Source organism: Panthera pardus, unplaced genomic scaffold (genome assembly GCF_024362965.1).
Source record: "Panthera pardus isolate Hobbes unplaced genomic scaffold, ASM2436296v1 HiC_scaffold_11, whole genome shotgun sequence".
NCBI lineage: Eukaryota > Metazoa > Chordata > Mammalia > Carnivora > Felidae > Panthera > Panthera pardus.
This window is the reverse complement of record NW_026526666.1, coordinates 9292041-9319192: the sequence shown is the minus strand read 5'-3', so window position 1 is coordinate 9319192 and position 27152 is coordinate 9292041. Positions and strand designations below refer to the sequence as shown.

The following is a 27152-nucleotide window of genomic DNA, read 5'->3' as shown; positions in this document are numbered from 1 at the left end:
GCTGCATTTCTCTTGCCTTTGTTTCCCTCATCATTGGGACCATGAAATCACGTGTGTGTGTGTGTGTGTGTGTGTGTGTGTGTGTGTGTGTGTGTACACGCTGGGGGGAAGATCTGATAAAAGAACAGAGTCCTACAGAGGCTAAGTACACAAAAGGATGAGTTTGATAAAATTAAAATAAAAACTATCCTCACATTAAAAAAACTGCCTTTTACCCTTCTCTCCTTGGCATATATTACTCACAACGGACACATGCTTACATCAATATATGGTGTTAAATCCAAGAGGGGAAAAATGAACCAAAAGAAGACACCTATTAATAGACTATTTCTCAAAAGAATGAAATTATGGAAGCATACTACTTAAATATGAGAAATTCCACTCAAAACTAGTTAGCATTTATCCTTTATTCTCATTTATCTCCAAACTGTGGACAATGTGGGGTAGTCTCCTGTAGAGGAAATGCAGAACTTGCAGAAGAAATAGTCTAAGTGGCCCAGAGATTTGATGATGTGTTATTCTGAGCCACGATCGAAAGACGCAGCCTCTGACTAATTGTTTGCTTCTCTTTTGCGATGTGACACACTCTGCCCCCAAAAGAAGTTACACCACGGATCAAATATTAAGAACACTTCAAAATTCATCTCGAAATGGCTCCCCCGAATTATCCAGTTCATTTAGTGCTCTAGGCAAAGCTCAGTTCAAATCAAGAAAATTTTACGTCCTGTTTCTCAGCAGCAACGGCATTAGCTGTCATCCTTACACATCCAGGCTGAACCTCATGATGACTTAAGTTTCACCTTAGTAAGGCTACAGAATCAAACACCTGAAGCAATCAGGCCAATGGAGAGAGCACATGACTATTAATCATAAGACCCGAGTATCAGGCTCGGAACTGCCCTACACTCAGCTTTGACAATTCATGTCTCTGACTGTCTCCATGCCTCGATATGTCAGTCAGTGAAACAGGAACTATATAATTTGCTATGAAAACCCATTACATGAAGGATACAGAGACCATGATATGTCTGAACACATACAGTCAAAAAATGTATGGCAGATTCTATGTGCTAGTAGAAAGCAAATGGCACAATAATTTGAAATATAAGTAAATGTCTGTGAATGAGAAATAGATCGATATTTCCTATCTCAGTATCAGAGATGTCAAAGTTAAATAAGTACACTTGAGTGATTATGAAAAATTAGATATTTAATGGTATGTATTTGTCTCAGAGGATGATTCACATACTCTGTTTTGGCTGCTGGGAAACTCCTGCACCTATGTCTGAATATGCAGTTTCGCTGCTCCCCTAAGAACACTCCATCTTAAGAGCCGTACTGTTTGCCTCATTCCACCACGGGAGGTTTTTAACGCTGTCGAACATCTAACAGTGTACTGCTTAATCCCCCAAATTTCAGCAGGTCTTATCATAAAAATATCACCCACTAAATAAAGCTGAATGTGGGAAAAACATGCTCAATCCCAAAGGCAGGTGCTACTCCACCCATGACCATGATCATCACGAGAAAGGGAGCAGCCCCACTGACTCACTCACTCTTTGGCAGATACTCAGCATCACTTTCATTCCCACTGGTTTCACCTGAAAAGAGAGAAAGAGTTTCTATTTGTCTTGTCCGACAGTAGGGAGTCCATGGGGATGAGAACAGTGTAAAAGTCTCCATGGGCCGGGAGCCCTGGAGTCAGGGGTAATAAAGACTCTGAGCCGTTCTCCAGACCACCTGGTTACAACAGGGTAGGGCAGTCACAAAAGAAAACAGCCGCTCACGACCAGAGGGGCAACTAATCTACTCTAGCTCCTTCCCACACCCCACCTCCCTCCTCAGCTCATCCCTGATTCTAAGAAGTCTGGCTCAGAATAGATTCTATTGCTACATTCATGTCCTTGTCCTTATATTCCCAAACAAGATATCAAAGGTAGACACCAACCTGGCTAAATAAAAACCTCAACACAGAACTAACCATGAATTCAGAGTAAAAGGAACATGTGGGGGTCAGAGGGATAACCACACAAATTTACGGAGAAACATCTGAGCTACTTTATGGTGTTTCTAAGCTACTTCTAGGCCAAATTCAGCATTCCTTTACTCCGAATTCTTACAGTACTCAGTCTGCTTTGAACTGCTCTTATTTTCCCCAGACTTTAAGTACCTTGGTTATAAGAAGCTATGCTTTTACAAGGGGGTATTTTGCACCACAGTGCTAGCCACATGGCCAATTTACACACACACACACACACACACACACACTTATACACACAGCTTTGTGAACAAGTGAATGAAAAATTCCTAGATTACGTCTGAAAAGTTAAAGCATAATTTAAAAGTGCACAGACAGGGAAAAATCTTTCTGTAACCTGCTTTCCTTTCCCTTTTCTTTCTTTCCAGACACTTCCAGAGGTTACTAAGGGGTGTGTGATGCTAAGTACACAAATAGGACTTTCTGTAGCAAGAAAAACAAAGCTAGGAGTCATAAATGAAAAATATATAAGCTTGATGACATAAAAATGGAAATTTCTCCCTAATAAAAATTACTAAATTCAAAAGGTGAATGATAAACGGGGAAAATAACTGTAATACACATTGCAGACACAAGGATACATTTCTTCACATTCAAATAGCTGTTACAAATGAATTAGAAAAATTATAGCACAACAGAAAAAGGAATAAAGGGTAGGAATAGGCAATCTATAGAAAAAGATTTATAACTTTCTATAAGCATGACAACTGTCCAAATTTAAAATTAAAGAAGTGTAAATTAAAATAATAAATAAGCTACAATATTCAACCGTGCCATGGGAAAAACTAAAAAGCTTTAATAAAACACAATATTAGTAAAGATTATGCAAAAAAGTCATTTTCAAATGCTGTCCGTAGAAATATAAGCAGTTATTATAATCTGTGGGGCAATTTGGCAGAAATCATAAAAATTTTACATGTACATATTTTTTGGTTAAGTCCAATGCTAGGTACTGATTCTATAGCTGTATTCTTACCAATATACAAAGTTATATACAAAAAGATATATAATGCAGCATTGTTTGAAGAGCAAAAAATATATATATATACATAGAACTTCAATATCCATAGGTTGAATAAAGTGTGAAACAATCAAAATGTCTATTATGTGTTGATACTAAAAGAGCTCTGAAATATATTAATTAATTTTTTTTTTATTTAAAGCAATATATACAAAGTCTGAATGGTATAAAAAACTATTTGGGTAGGGGCGCCTGGGTGGCTCAGTCGGTTGAGTGTCCGTCTTTGGCTCAGATCATGACCTCGCAGTTTGTGGATTTGAGCCCCGCACTGGGCTCTGTGCTGACAGCTTGGATCCAGGAGCCTGCTTCGGATTCTGTGACTCCCTCCCCCACAAGCACTCTCTCTTTCTCTCAAAATTAAATAAACATTTAAAAAATAAATAAACAACACACTTGAATTATTCACTCCTCTTTAAAAAAAACTATTTGGGTAGAAAAAACTATTTGCATGTGCATAAAATTTTCTGGGAGTAGTAGGAGGTTTGGGAAACCTTGGGTTTTCATTTTTTTCTCATTCTACATTATTTTAATATTTGCTGTGCTCATTTAAATTTTATGATAAGGAATAAGAGAATGTTAAAAAATGTTGCTTCCTCATAAGACATGTAACAGAAAAAGTACCTATTTAAATACTGTGTACTGTATAGGTTTTGGGGGTTTGAATTTTTTTTTAAGTAGGCTCCATACCCAAACATGGGGCTTGAACTCACCACCCTGAGATCAAGAGTTGCATGCTCTACTGATTGAGCCTATCAGGCGCCCCCTTTTTCTTTTACTAGAAAAAAACTTTTTTAGGGGCACCTGGGTGGCTCAGTTGGTTGAGTGTCCGACTTTAGATCTTGGCTTGGGTCATGATCAGGCGCTGTCAGTGCAGAACCTGCTTGGAATCCTCTCTCCCTCTAGCTCTCTGCCCCTCCCCCACTCACATGCCTGTGTTCTCTCTCTCTGAAAATAAATAAATAAACTTAAAATATTTTTAAAAATTAATTTATTTGTAGTAGGCTCCATGCTCAATGTGGGGCTTGAACTTATGGCCAATAGTCACATGCTCTTGTATACATTTCAGGTGTGCAATATAGCTATTTGACAAGTGCATACATTATGCTGTGCTCACTGCAAGTGTAGCTACCATCTTATAGGCTTTAAACTTCAAATTAACCACCATGATAGAAAGCACACTGGAGCTATGGTGTATTACTCAGCATGAAGGAACAAACACCGTGAGCTCCTGAGTCCTGTTTGTGTCCTTAGCATCAGGCACTTCTTAGGGGCCTATCAAGTGTCTGGAAAGAAAGAAATGAAAGGGGAAAGGAAGGAAAAGTAATACAACTGGAAGAGACCCTACAAAAGCTCATTTAGGTGGCTTTCCTCTATTCACATCTGTAGGTTTTGATGATCCGTGTTCCAAGAAACTGAATGATGGTTAAGGGGCTTGCTTACAAGCCCATAGGAAAATCTATTTAGAATCTATAGGGATCAAAAAAGAAATAGGTTGTCCATTTTTTACACGTGACTTCAACACACAAAATTATAATGACAGAACTGAAGAAGGGCAATAAATCATTTTGTAACAACTGATAACTAAAAGTTAAGAAATGTTTAGGTTGGAACAGATTCAGTAAAACCTAGCATGTACTGACAGAGTAGGTAAATACAATTATCTGGTTCTACCAGTCATTGTTGATCTACAGACAAAAGCTTAAGGAGGAAAACAAAATCTGAAAATGTAACTGTGGAGCCAAGAGATCCTCAGGCATGAGACAACTTCCTCAGGCCCACAGAAGGAGTTGGTTACAGAGGCTGGGTAAATGCATATTTTCTTTGAGCCTTGCAAAAGAAAAACACACTTGTGGGGAAGAGTTACAATTTAGGGATTGTTGTAAGTTCGCAATTGATTCTGTCGAGTTTTTTTCAATAACGATACAGAGAAAAAAAGACTTGGCTTTTCAAAACTTATCTTAGAGCCAAATTTACTGAAATGTTCCTAATCCATAAGGCATAAGACATACAAATAAAGTAAGAGATCAGTAAGAACCTACTTAGTGCAGCATAAGCATCGAGAATGTAGCTGCCAGTAGACTGCTATTAATTTAGGAAAATGGTAATGTTTCATAAGAATTTGTCCTGGCCCCAGTGTATTGAAATCTTACATAATTTGCAATTTACAATTTATTTCCTTATCTAGAAACAGTTGACAATAATGTCTGCCACAAAGGCTATTTAGAAGATTAATGATAATGAGTCTAAAAGGGTCCAGAATAATAGCTGGCACCAGTTTTCATCTTCTGTACCTAGTTCTGAAATATACACATAAAAAGCCTTTGACAATATCCTTGTTGAGGATAAAAAAAAAAAAACACATGGAGAAATCATTAAACTGCTAAAAATCAAGATTTATGAGAAAAATGGCGAGTAACTGTTGGTGACAGAAAAGGGTAGGACTTCATGGTACCATGCTCCTTTCTGCAAACCGACACTTCCTCCACTGGCTCAGCTTCTTCTTCTGTAAAATAAGGACAGTCCCTGCGTCCTAGTGTTGTCATACGTTACACATGAGATAAAGTATGTAGAAAATCTATTACTTTATTCAGTAAGTGGTTCCTATTAGCAGCAATAACCAAAATGATTTCTTCTGCGGCAGAGAAGATTAGAACATGTTTTGATCACTGCTTTTGAAAATATGGAAACTTGTATCTAAAATGGTGACTAGTTGATTTTAGAGTAAGAAGAAAGAGGCTCAAATTGGAGCAGGGAGGATTTTATTTTCAGATTGTAATTGTTGGAATGCAGAACAGATTTTCAAGGGAAATTAAGAAATTTCTGTCTTTGGACGTCGGCAAAAATAGGAAACATTCTTCTCTGGTTATGACTTGGCTGTTGTCTCTCGCTTGACAAAAACTGCTAAACTCTGCATGTTCTTTGTCAGAAAACCAAGTTAAGAATCTTGCATGAGGCTAAGAAAATTCTAATAATTCACTACGGATGTTCGGAGTTTCTTAATTAAGACAATGTAAGGTTTGGGTCTCCTGGGTGGCTCGGTTGGTTAAATGTCCAACTGCAGCTCAGGTCATGATCTCACCACTTGTGAGTCCGAGCCCCGCGTCAGGCTCTGTGCTGACAGCTCAGAGCCTGGAGCCTGCTTTGGATTCTTTATCTCCCTCTCTCTCTGCCCTTTCCCTGTTCACTCTGTCTCTCTCAAAAATAAAAAAAACATTAATTTTTTTTTTTAAAAAGACAACGTAGGTTTTATCTAGGCATCTGAAGGATGAAACTACTACTGAACTTAGTAGATGACTACCAGTTCTGTGCCACATACCTGTGGTCTCTATATACCTAATATTCTCGGTTCTACTGAGAGTCTAACTGAAAGAGTCTATAAATCAAAGTAGGATTATAAAATAACGCAATCTGCCTATGAAAATTAGTCTCATTGGCAGGGATTTGAGGAAGAATAAGAAATAATCCCTTATCTTAAAGAAGTTATATTTAAGTGGGATAGATAGGAAAGTAAACCAAGAATTATAATTTACATAAATGTTAAGTTATATGACTCTCCCCTCAAATGCTGGTAGCTCTGGACAGCTGCAACAATTCTTTTTTTTTTTAAATTTTTTTTTTCAACGTTTTTTATTTTATTTTTGGGACAGAGAGAGACAGAGCATGAACGGGGGAGGGGCAGAGAGAGAGGGAGACACAGAATCGGAAACAGGCTCCAGGCTCCGAGCCATCAGCCCAGAGCCTGACGCGGGGCTCGAACTCACAGACCGCGAGATCGTGACCTGGCTGAAGTCGGACGCTTAACCGACTGCGCCACCCAGGCGCCCCAACAACAATTCTTACCTTTTGAGGGAGGTACGTCTTTTCCAGTGTATGGGTGTAACTTTACCCTCTTTTTCCCTCTCTTAGACTCAAATACATCAGCAATTTTCAATACGAGCTGAAAAAAGACCAACAAAGCACAAGTTAAAACTAACACCAGACACTTGGGTGGCTCATTTGGTTAAACGTCCCACTTTGGCTCAGGTCTTGATCTTTCAGTTTGTGAGTTCAAGCCCCACATCGGGCTCAGTGCGGACAGCACGGAGCCTGCCTCGAATCCTCTGCTTCCCTCTCTCTCTGCCCCTCCCACGCTCACGCACTCTCCCTCTCTCTCAAAAATAAATAAACATTAAAAAAATTTTTTTAAATAATAAAGATTTTATTTTTAAGTAATCTCTATGCCCAACGTGGGGCTTGAGCTTACAACCTCAAGATCAAGAGTCACATGCTCCACTGACGGAGCCAGCCGGGTACCTCCCCTTTCTTTTTTTTTTTTTTAAAGATTCAACACCAAATTTTCATATTAATTTACTAATGATTTTCACTCAGAGAAAGATCCTTTTTAAAAGTAAAAACCTTGACATTTTTTCAATTTTGAATCTACACTGATCTTTAGTAATATGATTTGTTGTTCTAATAGAAAATCCATATAACATGGGTAGAGAAGGAGGAAAGGCTATCTTCTTTCCAGAAGGACCCAGCACAGGCTCTTAGAGCGATTCCTTGTCACTCCACATCACAACATGCAAGAAACCTGCCTATTGCACTCTGTTTTTTAAAAATTCATTCATTTATTTTAATTTTTTTAATGTTTATTTATTATTGAGAGACAGAGAGAGACGGAGCATGAGCACAGGAGGGGCAGAGAGAGGCGGAGACACAGAATCTGAAGCAGACTCCAGGCTCTGAGCTGTCAGCACAGAGCCCAATGCGAGGCTGGAACTCAGAAGCTGTGAAATCAGGATCTGAGCCAAAGTTGGACGCTTAACCAACTGAGCCACCCAGGTGTCCCATGCACTCTATTTGTTGACCAAGCCTTTCCTATCACCCAGAGTAGGAAGCAGAATACTCCTTCCACTTGGAAGGTGGGGTAAGGCTCAGTTATTTCTGTTCCCAGGAATTCTTCACAAAAAGATAATCACGCTGACAAAGCTTTTGTTAAAGCAAATACTCTCTTGGCTACTGGGAGCACTAATATTACAATTTATTTTACAAATGTCATAAAAATAGGAGGCTCTCAAATGTGCTTTAGGATGAAAACCAGGTTCCATTTAAAAAACATTACTCAGAATTTTTTTCTTTGCTGCTGGGAGGTGTGTGTGAAAGAGACAGATAGACACCGGCAAACACAGACACACATACACAGAGTAGGGTTCAAAAAGGAAAGATGGGGTTCCTGGGTGGCTCAGTCACTTGAGCGTCTGACTCTTGATTTTGGCTCAGGTCATGATCCCAGGGCCTGGGATTGAGTTGGATTCTTTCTCTCCTTCTGCCCCTTTCCCCAACTTGTGCATGCATGCTATCTCTCTCTCTCTAAAATAAAAAACTTTTTAAAAAGGAGGAAATACGTGTCAACAATACTCAAGTAAAAAAATATTTCAGGGGCGCCTGGGTGGCTCAGTTGTTTGGGTGTCCGACTTCAGCTCAGGTCATGATCTCATGGTTCGTGAGTTCGAGCCCCGCATCAGGCTCTGTGCTGACAGCTCAGAGCCTGGAGCCTGCTTCGGATTCTGTGTCTCCCTCTCTCTCTGTTCCTCCCCCGCTTGCACTCTGTGTCTCTCTCTCTCAAAAATAAATAAAGATTAAAAAAATTTTTTTTTAATTTTTTTAAAAAAGAGGAAAAAATCAAGCTGATGAACAGCCACTTTAAAAAAAAAATTTTATGTTTTTATTTATTTTTGAGAGACAGAACATGAGTGGGGGAAGGGCAGAGAGAGAGGGAGACACAGAATCTGAAGCAGGTTCCAGGCTAGCACAGAGCCCAATGCAGGGCTTGAACTCACAAACCGTGAGGTCATGGACCTGAGTCGAAGTCAGACACTTAGCCTAAGACTGAGCCACCCAGGCACCCCAGTGAACAGCCACTTTTGAAAGGAGGAATTGGGAGGCCTGGCTGGCTCAGTCAGAGCATGCGTCTCTTTATCTTGGGGTTGTGAATTTGAGCCCCACATTGGGTGAAGAGATTGCTTAAATAAACAAACTTAAAAAAATAAAAAAGAGGAATTCATTAGTTTTCCATATTTATTTCTCTTTCTTCTTAAAATTCCAAGCTTTTTCTTAATTATTAATCCTGATTTAATATATTTAATGCCTCAAATTACAACTGTTAGGAACATAAGAGCCAACAAAGTTTGAGAAGAATGTTCTTGTTTTCTCTTTTGTCCTTGTTTCTCCAGCAATCCTGGCAATCCATAGGCAGTGAATCAGTCCAGCAGAAGAAAAATAACATGTGAGAAACATGTGCTTCCAATATGCAGATTATTCCCACATTTTGGATGCGTTTGTTCTTTTAAAGATTTTTGTAGCTGCCATTCAAGTGAAAAATTACCAGTGTTCTTAAATATTACCATTGTAAAAAAACAAGAGAATCCAACATAAAAAGGTATTGTTAGGGGCTATAAGGAAAGACATATGAAAGTAAACATGTATTTTGGGGACATAATGAACAAAAATAGTATAGTTATTAATGAGCATCTGAAAATTATACTCAAAAGTAGACTCAAATATTATAAAGGAAAGGAACTATCTGTTCTAGAACTATGAGATAAAGTAATAAAATGGAAATTTTGGTTATGAGTTAGGAAGAGTTACCTTGCGGTTGTAGGAAATGTTGTAGAATATTCTTCCTAAGGAATGGTAGAAACCATATTGCTATACACACTTGACGCGACAATATGAGACATGAGGAAATCTGTTGTAGCAAACAATCCCACACAGGCTTTCACAGGAGGGAAAGAGAGGAAGGGTGGGGAACAGGCATATGGACTAGATCAGTGATTTTCAAAGTATGAAACCAGTTTCCTTTCCAGGGATAGCTCTAGTCATCAAAGGGGAAGTAAATGAAAACTGCTTTCCTGATGGAATGTTGTTGCTGAAGATACCGAGAAGTCAAAATCTGATTTGCAAGTAGAACATCCTAATAGGATTTAATCCAAGGAGGGTCGCAGTAGAAATGCTAACAGCTTGTTCCTGCCTGGCTGTCAAGAGTAAGAGTTCATGGTCATATTTTCCCACCTCACTTCTCAAAAAGACCACTGGGGAAAAATTAGAAAAGGAAAGTTGGATAATATCACCCATAATCAGAAAGAGAATAAGCTTTGAGTACTTGGGGGATCCACATTACCTAAAATACTGAGGCATGAAGTTAAAAGAACTGCAAATTTCCTTCAATCTCATTAAAATCTACAATCTATTATTCCCAAATATTTTGTTAATGTCATTCCAAGGACAATATCTTCAATGCAGTTCCTTCTGTGTTTGTATTCTCACCCCTGTGAACACATGATCTGTTGTCTCCGGGCATGTGGGAGGCTGCTTTGTCGTGCCAGCATGATATATCAGGGGACTACTGTAGAATGCCCAGCAACTCTTTAAACATCTGATTTTACATATTCTTCACCATACACAGGAGATTAAACAGCTGAGGATTTTTTGGTTCCACTGACAGAGATCTGTTTAGTGCTTTTTTAAAACTGTGTGTCTTTAACTCTTCACATATTAAGGAGGGAGGGGCAGGAAATAGATCAGAAGAATTAAAGTATTGTGGAACAGAATATTTCCCAAGGAACCAATCAGCAGTTACTAAACCAAGAAACAGCTGTGACTTTTGTTTAATGTTAAAATCAGGTGCAAAAATTGTGTGCTAAATGAATATTGCTAATTCAGATGGGATTAAGGAAGACTATTTAAATGATCTGCTTTTTTTTTTCATTTCTACATAGTTACCCTGAAAACATTCTGAATTACAGAAGAACCAAGTAACATAAACATTTAAAAATGTTGTCATGCAGTTTCTGAAGTGTCCCTCCTTAAAAAAAATATATGTCTTAAAAAACATGTATCTGTCTACAAATAATCCCAGTGTCTTCATTTTGGTTCTAATAGCTAATATTTGGTTCTAATAGTCAACATAATTTAGATTTATTGCCTTTTCCCCCTTGAGAGAGATATCAGTTATTTAATGTAATCGCTAATAATTTCTATTCCCAAGAGTCAAATTTCCTTTCTCTTCCCGCTGAATGGAAATTTTTGCCCCAAATTAAAGGTACATATTTTGTTATTACTGAAAATCTGTAAACTCAGGCACAAAACGGTTCCCTTCAGCAATTATATATATGAGTGAGAACAACCACACTGAAGCCAGCATCGTTGAATGTCCTCTTATAGGAGATTCTAGTGCCTCCTTGACACAGGCAGCTGATTTTAATGAGAACTAAGGTAAATGAAGTGAACCCTCCATCTAAAATCAATTTTCCAAATCCATAGAGAAACCCTGGCAAAAGCCACTCACGCATTTTTCTTTCATGAGCAAAAACCTAAAATTTAAGGCCGCTTTCCAAATCTTCTCATCCCAACAGATCAGTTCTAACCTAGGATTCGTTCCAGTCTAAAGTTTATTTATTCTCATTTATGGAAATGAAGTAAGGGTCAAAGAATTAAAGTACTGGAGTCCCTACCCTTGGAAGATTTTTCCTTTTCCTGTTTGCAACTTCTCCAGCTCGGAAAAGCTTCCATTCCGTTAAAGTGACAGGCAAAGTTGTATCCTTTGTGAGCTTTGACCGTAAAAAAGCTTGGGAGGTCTTCAGTTCCATAGTCTTCCGGTGCAGGAACTGAGGTTTGGGAGGAAGCTAAAACAGGAGAAGATGTACCAGTAAGGGTAAGATCATCTAGGTAATGCCTATGTTCTCAAGGCCAAGTTATTTCAGAAAAAGATTTATCTTGTCTTTAAAGTCATCTCAATTGAGGATACCATAATTCCTTTTTTGAAAGGAAAGTTATTTCAGAAAAAGATTTATCTTGTCTTTAAAGTCATCTCAATTGAGGATACCATAATTCCTTTTTTGACCATTTGTAAAGACATCCCTCAGGCTTCTAATCCCAAGTTCTACTACAAGGTAATCAAATTTCCAGAAAACAACCGCTCAGAGTCCTCATTAACTCAGGCAGCCTTTGCCTGCAGGGGTGACAAATGCCTTCAGGGATGAGACAGGTAATTTAGGCCACAGACTGTCGTGAGACTAAGGGGGAGCTGTGGTTAACTACAGTGGAACGAAAAGCTCATGGCTTGTTTAAAGGTGTTCATATTCTAATTTTTCTGAACTGCTAGTAAATGAACAAAAAAAGTCCCCCCAAACCAAAGCACACAAAAAGCTGTGTGCTGCCCAAAACCCCCCACAAAGAACAAAAAACCCACCACTACCAACAAAACCCATATTTCAGAACCTCTTCATCTTGGCCCTAGTTAAACCATTTTAATCTTTTTGTGGAGATCATAAACAAGATTCTTATGTTTTCTTATATTAATTATATTTAATGTTTTCTTACACTAATTCTTTGGTCATACCTTTGGTGCTCTGAAAGCACTTTTAGGGGGCGGTAGTTTCCAGGCCGAAGGGGATCTCCACATGGGCAAAGGCTGTATTGGAATATCTTCATATGGATTTTCTTTGGAGGGATCTTAAAAAATAATGGGAAAAAAAGTTTAGAGAAATGTAGTTAAATGGAAACAAAGTGACTACAGCTAGGAAAAGAAATAAAGAACTGACTGAATATGTTCAGCTTCGTATTCTATATTGCTATAGGGATGTAGGTCTCAAAATCAATGGCACTTTAAGTTTATAGACCACTCAGGCATCTAACCGAGCTAAAAGCATTCTCAAAATACTATACCTAAACATCTACTTCGGAACTGAGCAGTCCACTAAACTAACTGTAAAAACCATTCAAGAACAAAAGAATTTATACGACTAAAGTTACCGTATTAAAAAGAAATATCTAGGGGCACCTGGGTAGCTTGGTTGGTTGAGTGTCTGACTCTTGATTTCAGCTCAGGTCATGATCCCAGGATCGTGAGGTCAAGCCCTGTGTCAGGCTTTGCACTGGGCGTGAGGACTGCTTAAGATTCTTTCTCTCTCTCCCTCTCCCCCCCGCCCCGGCCCTCTCCCCAGCAAGATATGCATGGTTATAAAACAAAATACCATCCTATAGTTAAGAGCTCCACCACCAAATACACACTCATTAAATTTAATTGCAAAGTTTGTGGACACATACATATGATATCCTCATAGATATTGTCCTCAGACTGTGTATAATAAAGTGCTGAGCCAGAATTTCTTCCAAGTTCTTCATGAATCTTCTGTGAGTTCCGATTTCGAAAGTGCTGAATATCCTCAAATTCAAAGGATTTCCTTAAGAAAGGAGATATGTTTTAAAGTTATATGTTTTAAAACTCTAGTATTCTTTAAATTGGTATGATAGTGAGACATCTGTAAGTAAAGGACTTGCATGCAAAATTACAAAGGTGCTTTATCAGATACTTGAGAATAATAAACTAGGCTGGTACCCTATAAGCATGCGCCATGAGAAAATTGGAGGCTTTTGGCTAATTACATTCGTGTTCTTTATCGTGTACCTTTATTAAGTTAACCCACTAGTGAAAAGTGAAGCCAAAGCCAGCATGCCCTAAATGAAGCAGAAGAATGTACTTACGTCCTTACACATTCTTAAAAATATAAAACTCAAGTCTTTCTGATGCTCTTGGGTCCGTACACTGTCTTACATATTACCTACACTTCTATTTCCTTTTGTAGGTACTTTCCCCTCGGGTTAATCAACATCTGTAGAATCAACCTAGGCCTCTAACCCATGCAGGGAAGTAGTTCCGTAAGGACAATGCTTAGAAATCATCACCTAGCAAATAAAAACATACCTTTTAGATCTCCCTCTGATTTGTCTGCCATATTTCTTTGGTTCGGGTTCCTGAGAAGAGGCCAAAGAAGACTCTGCACAAGAATTATTTTCACAGTATTTTCTGTCACAGTTTCTTTCTTTACATGGCACAACACCAGACTCAGATAAATATCTGAACGTCCTACGAGGCTTGGGCAAAGGGTTTATAGAAGGTCCACATTCCTGTCCCTCGGGTTCAGAGTAAATATTTTCTAAGCTCTTGGTTATTCCATATGAACTATCTGGAACTTGGAAATTCAGTTCTTTTTCTGAAGAGTCACAATGTTCTAAAGCCAAATTGAAGACTTTATCTGGGGGAAGTGCCTCTATTTTCTTCCACAGTATCTGTGAGGTATAGAAATTTCCTGGAGGTAAGGAAGTCTCTGCATCCAAAACGTCTTTCCAGCTTTCAATCTGTTTGACCTGAGAACATACCCAACTGGATTCTGATTCATTTCTAAATGGGTGTGTACGATCATCTTCATGTTTCTCACTTTCACCTTCAGTTTGGTCCTGGCTTTTGGCATCTGCATTGATATCTAGACCGACGTTTTGAGAGCTGGTTGCGTCCAACTTTTTGCTCTTTCCCTCAGCAACAGGATTTTTCTCAAGAATCTCTTGATGACAGTTATTATACCTCACTCCAAAGTCCTTTGGATGCCACCTTTCTGGGTTAGATATACCATTCGTTCTTCCTTCCCACTGAGAAATTTTTTGTTTGATATTTTTGCAGTGGCTTCTTGACAGGGTCTGAAGAGCAGAACGAGAAAAACCGGCATCCATGTTCCCAGTTGGGTGCATGACAAAGTGTGAATTCTACTGAGGTTCCATCATAAGTAACCGTGAAATACTGTATTCTTTATCCTGTCAGTTAGAATCCAAGCAATTCTAGTATTTTCCTTTCATGTTTAACTTGGAAGTCTCTTTTTAAAAAGAAGGATTTTGATCACTGGTCCTTGTTGAAAATGGCTACAACTTTATCTTGAATGTTCCTATTAAAATGAGACAAGAATATGTTAACACAGTTTTAGAATTTCCTAATTTAAAGACTACTAAAACACTGCCTCTATCTATCCCTAAATAATTCGTTTACATTGCACATGCAAAAATGTGCCTGTCATCCATTAAGTAATTCAACTCCATAAAGGCATTCCTAAGATGGTGATATAATACAGAGAAAATATTAACTTGTGATATTTCTCAAATTATCAGCTTTAATGTTCTGCCTTATTTAATTTCCTAAAGTTAGGTAGACTGAGGTTTTATAAGAGATTACACGTAGTAGTATATACAATGTTACTTTGTAAAATCCATTCTTTTTTTTTTTCATTTTTTTGACATTTTATTTATTTTTGAGAGGTGGAGAGAGACAGAGCACAAGCAGGGGAGGGGCAGAGAGACAGGGAGACACAGAATCCGAAGCAGGCTCCGGGTTCTGAGCTGTCAGCACAGAACCCGATGTGGGGTTTGAACTCGTGAACCGCGAGATCATGACCTGAGCTGAAGTCTGAGGCTCAAGCAACTGAGCCACCCAGGTGCCCCTAAAATCAATTCTTTATGGGACCTTCTCTTAAGGAAACAAAGACCAGCAGAGTATTAAAAAAAGTGTACACACACCGAAATACATCTCGAATCACTAAAAGGTTTATGTATGCATCCAGAGGAAGAGCCAGTTAGTCTGGAAGCACGTGAATACCTGATTTCCTCCCCTTTGTCCTATGTTGGGGACAACACTAGCCCTCGTTTCACATCCTCTTATGTCAGCTTTACTATTAGCAGCACAGGACTCTGCCTGCACAGTGCTAAAGACCATCCGATGTGCCATTAACTATTAGTTGCTTTAAAATATAATAACCATGGGGCACCTGGGTGGCTCAGTCGGTTAAGCATCCGACTTCGGCTCAGGTCACGGTCTCGCAGTCCGTGAGTTCGAGCCCCTCGTCAGGCTCTGGGCTGATGGCTCAGAGTCTGGAGCCTGTTTCCGATTCTGTGTCTCCCTCTCTCTGCCCCTCCCCCGTTCATGCTCTGTCTCTCTCTGTCTCAAAAATAAATAAACGTTAAAAAAAAATTAAAAAAAAATAAATAAAATATAATAACCTATTTCGTCACTGACTGAACTTTCCACATCTCTGCCACCACACCCTTGGCCCAAATTGGCAAAAATACTTACAGCCACTGACACACTCCTTCCTTTCACATACAGGCTTCACTCATTTAGGCTCATAAATGTTTCCTCAAATGTACAATGTGGCAAAGAACTTTTCTTATCAAGTGAGCAAAGACCTGATCTCAAGTCAGACTATACTGGTTATAAATAGTAACTGATTCAAAACTTCCTGAGGCAGGGGTCATCCTTCCTTGAGCTTTGTCTGTGGGGCCTTGATTAACAGGCAGGAAAATATCGTGGCCCAGTTCTGTCAGTGCAGCTGACAGTTCACACACACAATTTCTTCCAGGCAGGGCAGCTGCTCATCAGGACTTCTATCAACTTTCATTTAAACCATTCCTACAAGTTTCTAGGAAAACCAGCTTTGCCAGCAAATAACCTTTGATGAGGATCCAATGCAGAAAAATTCTACATAACCTTAAGAAATTGAACTAATGTGAGTGGGAAGAAAAAAACTCCAAAACCCCGAAATACCAAAGCTCTTGCTGCAGAACTCTCTCTTTCTCTCAATCTTTTTTTTTTTTTTTTTTTTTTTTTGCTGCTGCCACCACAGCTCCCAGCCCCTGCTGTGTGTGACCTGCCCGCACCATCTGGCACCCAGGCCCAGAACTCTCAGTAAAAGGCTAACGCATACAATTTGAAGGTCCAGTCAGTTACTGCTCATTGCTAAAACTGAAAATCCATTTGTTGCTTCTGATGTTTACAGAGGATTCCTAAGGGTTTTAGGGTGTCCTTGAGTCTTGGGTTTTCTTCACTATAGACAAGATGGGAGTACAGTTGATCCTTGACGGAGGTCGGGAGGAGCTTCCGCAGAGTTGAAAATCTGCATCTAACTTTTGACTCCCCCCCCCAAAAGCAGCCTCCAGTTGGCAGGAAGCCTTAATGATAACATAAACAGCTGATTAATACATATTTTGTATGTTCTATGTATTGTATACTGTATTCTTACAATAAACAGAGAGAGAAGAAAATTCTAAGAAAATTTAAGGAAGAAAAATATACTTACAGTACTGTACTGTATTTATAGAAAAATATCCACCTATAAGTGAATTATAATACACACAATTCAAACCTGTGTCGTTCAAGGGTCAACAGTATTTTTCTCTCTCCTAGGAGCCCAATAGAGGTTGTCAGCAGTCCTTGTTAATGTTTTCTTTACTTTTCCTTTGTTAGTACGTGAAGGTATGTAACGCAGGAATGTATGTAATGTATGAATGGGTCAAACTGGGAAGAAAGATGAAATCTGCTAAAGCTAACAAAAAAAAATTTTTTTATGGCTAAAGAAATTTTTAACTTGAAAATTGCTAGCAACAAATGCTGACTTTATGAGATTCACACACAAATATGAATGATGTGCATTGACAGTGTTTCAGTGGCAATGGAGTAGCGGAGCAACACGGGACACTCCTAACATAAGCAGGAATTATAAATATTTTTAAATGTTTATTATTTATTTTTGAGAGACAGACAGACAGACACAGCATGAGCAGGGGAGGGGCAGAGAGAGAGGGAGACACAGAATCCGAGGCAGGCTCCAGGCTCTGAGCTGTCAGCACAGAGCCCAACGTGGGGCTTGAACCCACAAACCCTGAGATCACAGCCTGAGCTGAAGTCACATGCTTAACCAACTGAGCCACCCAGGCGCCCCAGGAGGAATTATAAAGAGAAATGCTACTTGCTCCTAAATGTATGTATTAACATACTGTAGCTTTCAAAAAGTGGACAAACTATTTCAAAAACAAAAACGTTTTAATGCATTCTAGATGGCTGCCTATATAGATAGTATAGAGAATCTGTCTTTGTATCTGATTTCATAGTTCCAAGTTTTGACAGATCAAACTCTTTATAATGTGGCTTCCCTGTTCTTATATATAAGCTATATACACGTTCTGTTTTTGTCCCATCCAAAAAATAAGAATCGCTCACTAAGCCAAGAATTGCCTCAGCTGTTTTCCTACAGGCATCTCATGTCTGACTTTAACCTAATTAAATTCGGAGCCACCTTGAACTTCAGCACCTCCTTCATGTGGCTCCGTGTGATCCTTTATACCCCACACCCACCTCCCCAGTTTCTTGCGTTGACTTCCACTATCATGGACACTCTAAGCCCTAAATGGGGGCCCAGTTTTCAAGTCCTAGATCTCTCCACAGTTTCATCTTCAGAAAACTCCCTAACACCAACTCACACATTTGTCCCTAGAGATTTCTTTCTCAAGTTTGCTTGAAGAGATCTAACAAAAACACAGACTGAGAGAATATGACAGCTTCAACAATTCTTCAAAAAATTTTTTTCTCTTCATACCATGAAATGAGTCAGATGAGTCAGCCTTCCCTATCCATTAAAGATTACTGAAGTCGGGGAGGATTCACAAAAAGAGGGGATAGAGCGCTCAATAACCACAATGGGCATCTCAACTGAAGAAACAGTTCCTCGAGTGAGCAGAAGTACAAATATGAAAAATCAGGCACGATTTAAAAGTTCAAAATATAACAGCATGCTTGAAATAAAGGATACGAATCAAACTCTTTTTTCTGTTTTTTGTTCCCAAAGAGGTGATCCTTAATAATGCCTCCTTGTTTTTATTTTTTTTTCTTTTCTGAATATTTACTTCACCCAAGAAACACATCAACTGTAGTTTATCATTTTAAAATGTAATGTATACTATAACTTATCATATATAAGATTCTGATACTAGCATATTAAAAGAAACCCATTTGAGTCCATTCGGGTAAGTGAAATACTCTTTGGGAAAGAGAATACTGACGCTCTATTTTACTAACTCAAGTCTTATATGGGAGAGTGTCTCGCTCCAAATCCTGTAAAATATTTTATTTGATCAAATATAAGTATCTGACAAAATAGGAAGAATATGGAACATTCTAACAGTTGGTTTAAAAGTTGATGAAAGGATATGCCTTTACTTATTTATTTTAATGTTTATTTATTTTAGGGGAGAGAGAGTGTGAGTGTAGATGCACACGAGTGGGAAAGAGGCAAAGGGAGAGGGAGAGAGAGAATCCTAAGCAGGCTCCATGCTCCATGGGGCTAAATCTCATGACAGTGAGATCATGCCCTGAGCAGAAATCAAGAGTCAGACATTTAATCAACTGAGCCACCCAGGTGTCCCACAAACTGATTAAAGGGTATGCTTTTAAATGATTAATATTTTTTTATGTGAATTTTACCTCAATTAGAAAGAAAAGTGATGAAAGGGACCAGGAAGACTCTTACTTCTGGCCACGATGGAGTAAATGAACTACACTCACCTTCCCAACATAAAGGATTATAAAATAAGACTTATATATTAAATAAATGCTTTCACATATTGGATAACAGACAACACAGGGCTGTGATGTTTGAAAGAAGAAAAACAAATGAGGCAGGCACTATGTTGGCCCAGTTTTCACCCTGGAGGTTCTTTCCAGAAAACAGCACAGAATATGAAAGCCTTGCTGAGTTACAGATAAAAAGATCAGAGTTTGAAGAGGCTAGAGAAGACGGAATTTTCAGGGCAGAGTATCAGAAAGGAGGAAGCAACACAGAAAAAGCTCCAGAAATCTACATAGGATCCTCTTGAGTCTTGGATTGAAAACTAAGTTGCCAATGCACAGGGTTGAACACTACACAAGGCTGGAAATAAATTACTGGCAAAGGAACAACTACAGGGGACCTGCAAGATGACTAATATCCAGAGTTCACAAAGGCCTGGGAAATGTTCAACTTCCAATGATCTACAGAGGAGCAGACTTGTCCAACATCCAGGGAATTCAGTAGATACGTTAGGAGGTCATGGCTTGTCAGTAGGACTAAACTAGCCCTACAGTTTACTGTACTTTAGAGCTACTATGCTCTTTATGCTACTTTAGAGCTACCCTAACAAAGTTTTTAAAAGCCCTAAAAGGATCAAGTTGATTCATAAGTGAAGTGCCCCCCAAATTAAACTCAGTAATTTTTATATGAAGACATCAAAATGTAGACACTCAGCAATGTAACATTCACAATGTGCAGCATCTGTTCAAAATTACAAAACAGGTAAAGAAGCCTAAAGGTGGGAAAAATCAAGAGAAAAATCAGTCAATAGAAACAGAAACAAAAATGATAGATACAGAGTGGCCAAAGACTTCTGATCCAATATTTTATTTTTTTTTAATTTTTTTTTTTTTAACGTTTATTTATTTTTGAGACAGGGAGAGACAGAGCGTGAACGGGGGAGGGTCAGAGAGAGGGAGACACAGAATCTGAAACAGGCTCCAGGCTCTGAGCTGTCAGCACAGAGCCCGACGCGGGGTTCAAACTCACGGACCGCGAGATCATGACCTGAGCCGAAGTCGGCCGCTCAACCGACTGAGCCACCCAGGCGCCCCCTGATCCAATATTTTAAATACATTCATAAACTTACAAGAAAACACGAACATAATCAGTAGAGAAATGAAGATGTAAAAAAAGAAAGCAAACAGAACCTCTGGAACTTAAAAATACCCTATCTGAAATGAAAAAGTCACTGGATGGGTGGAACCGCTATTTTAGATACTGAAGAAGAAATGATCAACGAAGTGAAATAAGGAGTGAAAGAAAATGTCAAACACAAAAACTGAAGCAAACCTAGTGCTAACACAAAAACAAAAACCAGATACTCCCTGAAACAATATCAAGCAGTTCACCTTACATAAAGTGGGAATCCCAGGGTGAAGGTGGTAGGAAGGCAGAGAACAAATATTTCAAAAAATAATAGCTGAAGTTTTTCTAAACTTGATGAAAACTCTAAACCTATAAATCCAAGAGGCTCAACAAATCTCAAACAGGATAAACACAAAGAAGGCCTCATCAAGGCAAACCGTAATCAAGCTGCTGAAAATCAGCGATAAAGAGAAAATTCTTAAATGGCCAGAGGAAAAAAAATACACATTACATTCAGAAATAAAGAAGTAAGCAGGAAACAATGGAAAATATTTAAAGTGTTGGCAGGGCAGGTGGACAGGATTGGGAATCTAGAATTCTAGACATATCCTTCAAAATTAGGGTTGAAATAAAGGCATCTTCAGTTGAAAAAGGTTAGGAGAATTTGTCAGCAGCAGACTTGCACTCAGGGTGACGAACACAATTTGTGAGTCTCAGTGGAAACTGAAAATGTGGGGCCCCTTGTTCAAATGCAGGGAAAGGGCTTTAAAGGTAGATATGAAGCTTTTTTCCTTTCTTCTGTAGGCTTTGGATTTGTCATAGTGTTCTTTATTTACTATCTAATGTTTTAAGTAAAAAAATTAAAAATTTAAGTTATTTGCATGAATTTATCATTCATCTATATGTTGTACAACCCCTTATTTATTTATTTGTTTGTTCATTTGTTTATTCATTTATTTTTAAGTAGGTTTCACACTTAGCATGGAGCCCAAAATGGAGCTTGAACTCACAACCCTGAGATCAAGACCTGAGCTGAAACTAAGAGTCAGCCACTTAACTGACTGAGCCACCCAGGCACTGCTGTGCAATGTCATTTTAAATGCAAATATCAGCGTATTTAACTTATACGCAGAATCACTGAAAATAAAAAATTCCTATTTTTGGCTTGTCCTAAAGGGTGCCTAAAGCTGGATGGAAGAGACAAACACAGTCAGATTCAGAAGATTTGAAGGAGAAAGAGAGGGTTCCCTCAGGCATGGAACCAACCAAGAGAGTGTTGTGAGGTCTAGGGATACTTGTGGAACAAGTGCAGATTCTCACATGAACCTGGGAGCCCAGCACTGTGATGTGGGGCATGCACATACTTGTTTGGGCCTAATGGCTGCTAGAATCTCCCTCTTGCCAGCCACCAAACCAATATGCCACACTCTGGCTGAGGCAGGGTCTGGGAAAGTATAGCCAGGTGTCTCCACATCCCACAGGTCTGCCTCCCCAACTCATGATAGACAGGTAGCCCCCAAGGATCTATAAAACTCTGTCCAGAACACACCTGAGATCTGGATCACGATGGGCAATAGGCTTGCTTCCATAAAACCAAGGCCTCCAGTTGGCTGCTCATCAGATATACCATGGTGCTGCCAGTCATGAGCAGGATACCCATTGTCATGCTGTGTTTCAAGACACCATGAGGTATACATGCCCAGCCTCATCCCTCACACACAAGGCTTCTGCCAAGAGCAGAGAGTGACAGTGGTCACAGGGTATAGGTAGGGAAGGGCCATGCAGGGCCAGCTGGAGAGAGGGCAGCTGGGAACCCATCCTCAGGAAGTGGCAGGAGGCAGGACCCTGTGTGAATTGAAGCTCCAACTCCCAGTGCACCCTACATTATGCAATCAGACTTCACCAACAGAACACAAATTTGAGGGTGCCTGGCTGGTTCCGTTGGTAGAGCATGCAACTTTGGATCTCAGGGTTGTGAGTTTGAGTCCCACATTGGGTGTAGAGATTACTTTAAAAAAAAAAAAAACAAACAAAAAAACACTCTACAAATACAAAGATTAAGTTACCAGAATTTCAAAATGGCTACCACAGAGCATAAAACCCCACAGGGCCCTTTTGAATGCAGGATCCTGTACAGCTATATTGATTGTCTGCCTATGAAGCTGGCCCTTGTTTACACGATAAGAAATGTTAAAAAAAAGTTACTCAAATTGAAGAAAAATGATACCAGATGGAAATCTGGATATAAACAAAGGAATGATGAGAACCAAAAATGGTACACACGCATAAATAAAAAAGACATATTTTTCTCATTAATCTCTTTAAAAGATGATTGTTTAAAGTATTGTGGAATACACAATAATAATGTATAATGTATTGTGGAATTTGTAATAATGTGGGAGTAAAATTTAAGACAAAAGCACAAAGGAGGGAAAGAGAAACGGAAATATAGTACCATAAATTTCTTACTTTATATATGAAGTAGTACATTATTTGAAGGGGATGGATTAAAGTTGTATGTTGTGAACTCTAAAGCAATCACTAAAAGAATGGGATTCTAAAAAATACTCAATGAATAAAAAGATGGGGTTGGGGGAGAAGAAGAGAACCACCACCACAACAACCAAAAAACCATGTGAAACAAACAGAAAATGAACAGCAAAATTGTAGTGTTAAAAATCTGACCACACCAATAATTATGTTAAATGTAAATGAGGTAAATTCTAAATAAAAGGCAAAGGTGATCATACTTGATAAAGAAGCAGGCCTAACTCTGCACTTTTATAAAAAATTACACTTTGGGGGCACCTGGCTGGCTCACTCAGTGGGGCATGTAGGTTTGAGCCTCACATTGGCTTTAGAGATCACTTAAAAATAAAATCTTAAAAAAAAAAAACACCGCACTTTGAATTTAAAGACATAGATGTGTTACAATAGATTCAAGCGCTGAAGTAAATATTGTAAGAATACTAGATTAACTGTATTATTATCAGACAAAGCAGAATTCTGGGCAAGAAATATTAGCAGAGACAAAGAGAGAAAGATATGTCATGGGGTAGCTCAGTCGGTTAAGCATGTGACTCCGGGCTTTGGCTCAGGTCATGATCTCATGGTTCTGCAAGTTCAAACCCCATGTCAGGCTCCAAGCTGACAGGGTAAATCCTGCTTGGGATTCTCTCTCTCTCCCTCTCTCTTTGCTCCTCCCAAATGCACATGCTCTCTCTCAAAATGCATACAGACATAAATAAATCTTTAAAAAAACATTAAAAAAAAGAAAAAAAGACATTTCAAACAAAAATGGAGTCAATTCATCAAGAAGATGGAACAATCCTAAATGTTCATGTACCAAATAACAGAGTTTCAAAATGTAAGAAACAAAAAAATGTTAGAACCAAAAAGACAAATGGACCAATTTGTAATTTTACTGAGGATTTCATCACTCTTCATGAGTAACTGACAGAAAATCAGGAAATATATAGAAGACTGAATACCACCATTAATCAGCTTGACCTGAGTGATAATTTTATTTATTAAAAAAAGTTTTTTTAATCTTTATTTTTGAGAGAGAGAGAGAGAGAGAGAGAGAGTGTGTGTGTGTGTGTGTGTGAGCAGGGGAGGAACAGAGAGAGAGAAAGACACAGACTCAGAAGCAGACTTCAGGCTCTGAGCTGTCAGCACAGAGCCCAACATGGGGCTTGAACTCACGAACCGGGAGATCATGGCCCAGGCTGAAGTTGGACACCTAACTGACCGAGCCACCCAGGCGCCCCAAACTGAGTGATATTTTAGAACACTACACCTAACAACAACAGGATATACATTCAAGTATACATGAGAATGTATACTGAGAATGATTCTTTAACTCATGATGGAACTTAATTAGATATAATCAAAAGATATCTGGAAAATGCCAACATATTTGGAAATAAATGCTTATATTACAAAAGAAAAGAGTTTGGAAACAATGAATGAAAATACTATATCTTGGTTAGTGTTAAAACACATTTTATCCCATTAAGTTTCAAGATATTATTTTCAATTATTCTCCAGATTAAATGCTCTAGGTTACCCCGGTTTGAATGATCCTACTGCCAATCCTGCACAAAATGTACCGTCCTTTTCAGTATTACACCCTTCTAAATCCTATAGTGAAATTTGAATGTTATGATTATGATTATGATTATGATTTAAGGTTGTTTCTTAAGAAGAAAAAAAATAAATTAAACCCAAAGCAAGTAGAATAATAAGATGTAAATATTCATGAAATAGCAACAACTGAACAACAGAGAAATCAATGAAACAAAAAAAGTTATTTGAAAACATCAATAAGTTGATAAACATCTAGGAGAACTGAACAAATAAAAAGAGAAGAAATAGCACAAATTAGCAATATCAGGAATGAAAAGGGGCCACCACTGCAAATTTTACATTAAAAGATATAAAGGATGATTATAAATAAATTTACTAGAGTAAATTTGATAACTTAAATGAGATGGACAAATTCCTTAAAAGATACAAATTGCTAAAACAGACACAAGATGATACAGAAATTCTGAGTACCTCTATATGTTATTTAATTTTTTAAGTTTATTTACTTTGAGACCAAGAGAGACAGACAGACAGACAGAGAGTGGGGGAAGGGCAGACAGAGAAAGAGAGGGAGAGAGAATCCCAAGCAGCTCTGTGCTGTCAGTGCAGAGCCCAACATGGGGCTCAAATCCACAAACCATGAGATCATGACCTGAGCCAAAATCAAGAGTCAGACACTTAAGCAATTGAGCCACCCAGGCACCCCTCTATATTTTAACAACTAAATTTTTAATTAAAATCTTTTGCATAAAAACTCCAAGTACAGACAACTTCACTGGTGAATTTTATTAAACATTGAAAGAAATATTAATCTTACACAAACTGTTTCAGAAAACAGAGGAAGAGGAAACATTTTCCAACTCATTTTATGAGACCAATATTACCAGTTAGAACCAAAGACACTACAGCAAGAGAACAAAAATAGAGAATAGAACTCATGAACATAAATGTGAAAGTCTTTTAAAAATATTAGTAAATAAAATCCATAAATAAATATAAGAGATACTAAGTCATGACTAAATAGAGTTTATAAGAGAATGAAAAGTTGCTTTAACATTAAAAATCATCATATTTGGGGCACCTGGCTGGCTCAGTCAGTTTAGCATCCGACTTTGGCTCAGGTCATGATCTTGTGGTTCATGAGTTCGAGCCCTGCGTCAGGGTCTGGTCTGACAGCTCAGAGCCTGGAGCCTGCTTTGGGTTCTGTGTCTCCCTCTCTCTCTGCCCTTCCCCTGCTTGTGCTCAGTCTCTCTCAAAATTAAGTAAACATTAAAAAAATGTTTTAAAGTCATCATATTTATGAGATAAAGAAAAAAAACCCACTTGTGAATATCTTAGTAGGTGCAAAAAAGCACTTGAAAAAATTTCACATCTATTCATAATTGGAAAAAAAACCTCTATCAAATTAGAAACTGCACAATCTGATAAAGGGCAATAATGAAAAAAAAATACTTCAATATCATACTAAGTGGTAAAAGATTGATCACTTTTCCCCTAAGACTGAGGAAAAAGGCAAGTGTCTTCTTTCACTGCTTTTATTCAACACTATATGAGTTGTTGACTATATGAGAAGTCATAATCAATGCAATAAGGCAAGAAAAATGAAATAAAAGGTATTTACATTGGAAAACAGCCCAGGGAACAATGTTGTGAAAAGAGGAGGGCTTGGTGTGGCATTGCCATTTCTAACACCTTGGGTCTCTGTGCCTTTTGCAGAACTTCCAACAGTGCTATGTTGGGATAGAACATCTGGAAGTTCACAACCTCTATGGTCTGTAGGAGCCTCTATGAGGAGGGCCTAGGGAAGAATTTGTCATTTTCAGTGGAAAACAAGTGGTGACTGTGTACTTTGGATTGGGATTTGCTGCACTTTTTTTTTTTATAGTAAGACATCAACTGCTTAAGAAATAAGGATGTTTTAATTAATCCATTAACCAGATGTGAAAAGGAGCATTTTAAGAGGTACAATCTCTTTGAAAAATGGATGGATCAAACTCTTAAATTCAACATAATATGTTTGTAAATAAACTTAAGGCATGAAAAAAAAGGAAAAGAAGTATACATGATTGTATACATAGAAAATCCTAAGAAATCTAAAATTACAAGTTACTAAAATTACAAACTACTAGAATTTAGCAAGGTCTCAGGACACAGTCAACATATAAGTGGTATGTTATACATACTGTGAACAGAAAATTGGAAAATGAAATGCGAAATAACATTTAAAGTAGCACAAAAATCATCAAATACTTTGGGGTACAAAACTTGTACACTGAAAACTACAAGATACCACTAAGAGAAAAAACTAAAGGACTATTAAATAAACAAAGAGATATATCACATTAATGAATTAGAATATTCAATTTTGCTAAGAAACAAATTCTCTCAAAATTGATCTGTAGATTCAACACAATCCTAATCAAAATCACAGGAGGTTTTGTTGCAGAAATTGACAAGCTGATTCTCAAATTTATATGGAAATGCAAAGGACCTCAAATAGCCTAAAAATTTTTTAAAAATATGAAAGTTGAAGAACATATATTACTGATTTTAAGACATCAAAAATAGCTACCATAATCAAGACAATGTGCATCAGTGAAAGCAGAGACAAATGGAACAACACAACAGTACAGAGTCTAGAAATAGATCCTCACTTTACATAGTCATTCGA

The 27152-nt window shown here is 38.2% G+C and overlaps 1 protein-coding gene across 3 annotated transcripts in view; it reads right to left on the bottom strand.

Annotated features, from left to right (window-relative positions):
* Nucleotides 1-27152, bottom strand: part of DENND2C (DENN domain containing 2C) — a 91483-nt gene that overhangs the window by 26147 nt on the left and 38184 nt on the right. Inside the window, exons 2-8 of one of the 3 annotated variants that reach the window (XM_019457921.2) lie at nt 18296-18423; nt 13807-14818; nt 13149-13285; nt 12442-12554; nt 11555-11725; nt 6900-6996; nt 1557-1601 (exon numbers count right to left, since the gene is read on the bottom strand). In XM_019457921.2, coding sequence (XP_019313466.2) covers nt 1557-1601; nt 6900-6996; nt 11555-11725; nt 12442-12554; nt 13149-13285; nt 13807-14627 — 1384 coding nt within the window. In that variant the 5' untranslated portion in view covers nt 14628-14818; nt 18296-18423. Of the gene's footprint in view, nt 1-1556; nt 1602-6899; nt 6997-11554; nt 11726-12441; nt 12555-13148; nt 13286-13806; nt 14819-18295; nt 18618-27152 lie in introns of those variants that run through there. The other 2 variants (XM_053890935.1, XM_019457920.2) reach the window with 2 other exon arrangements.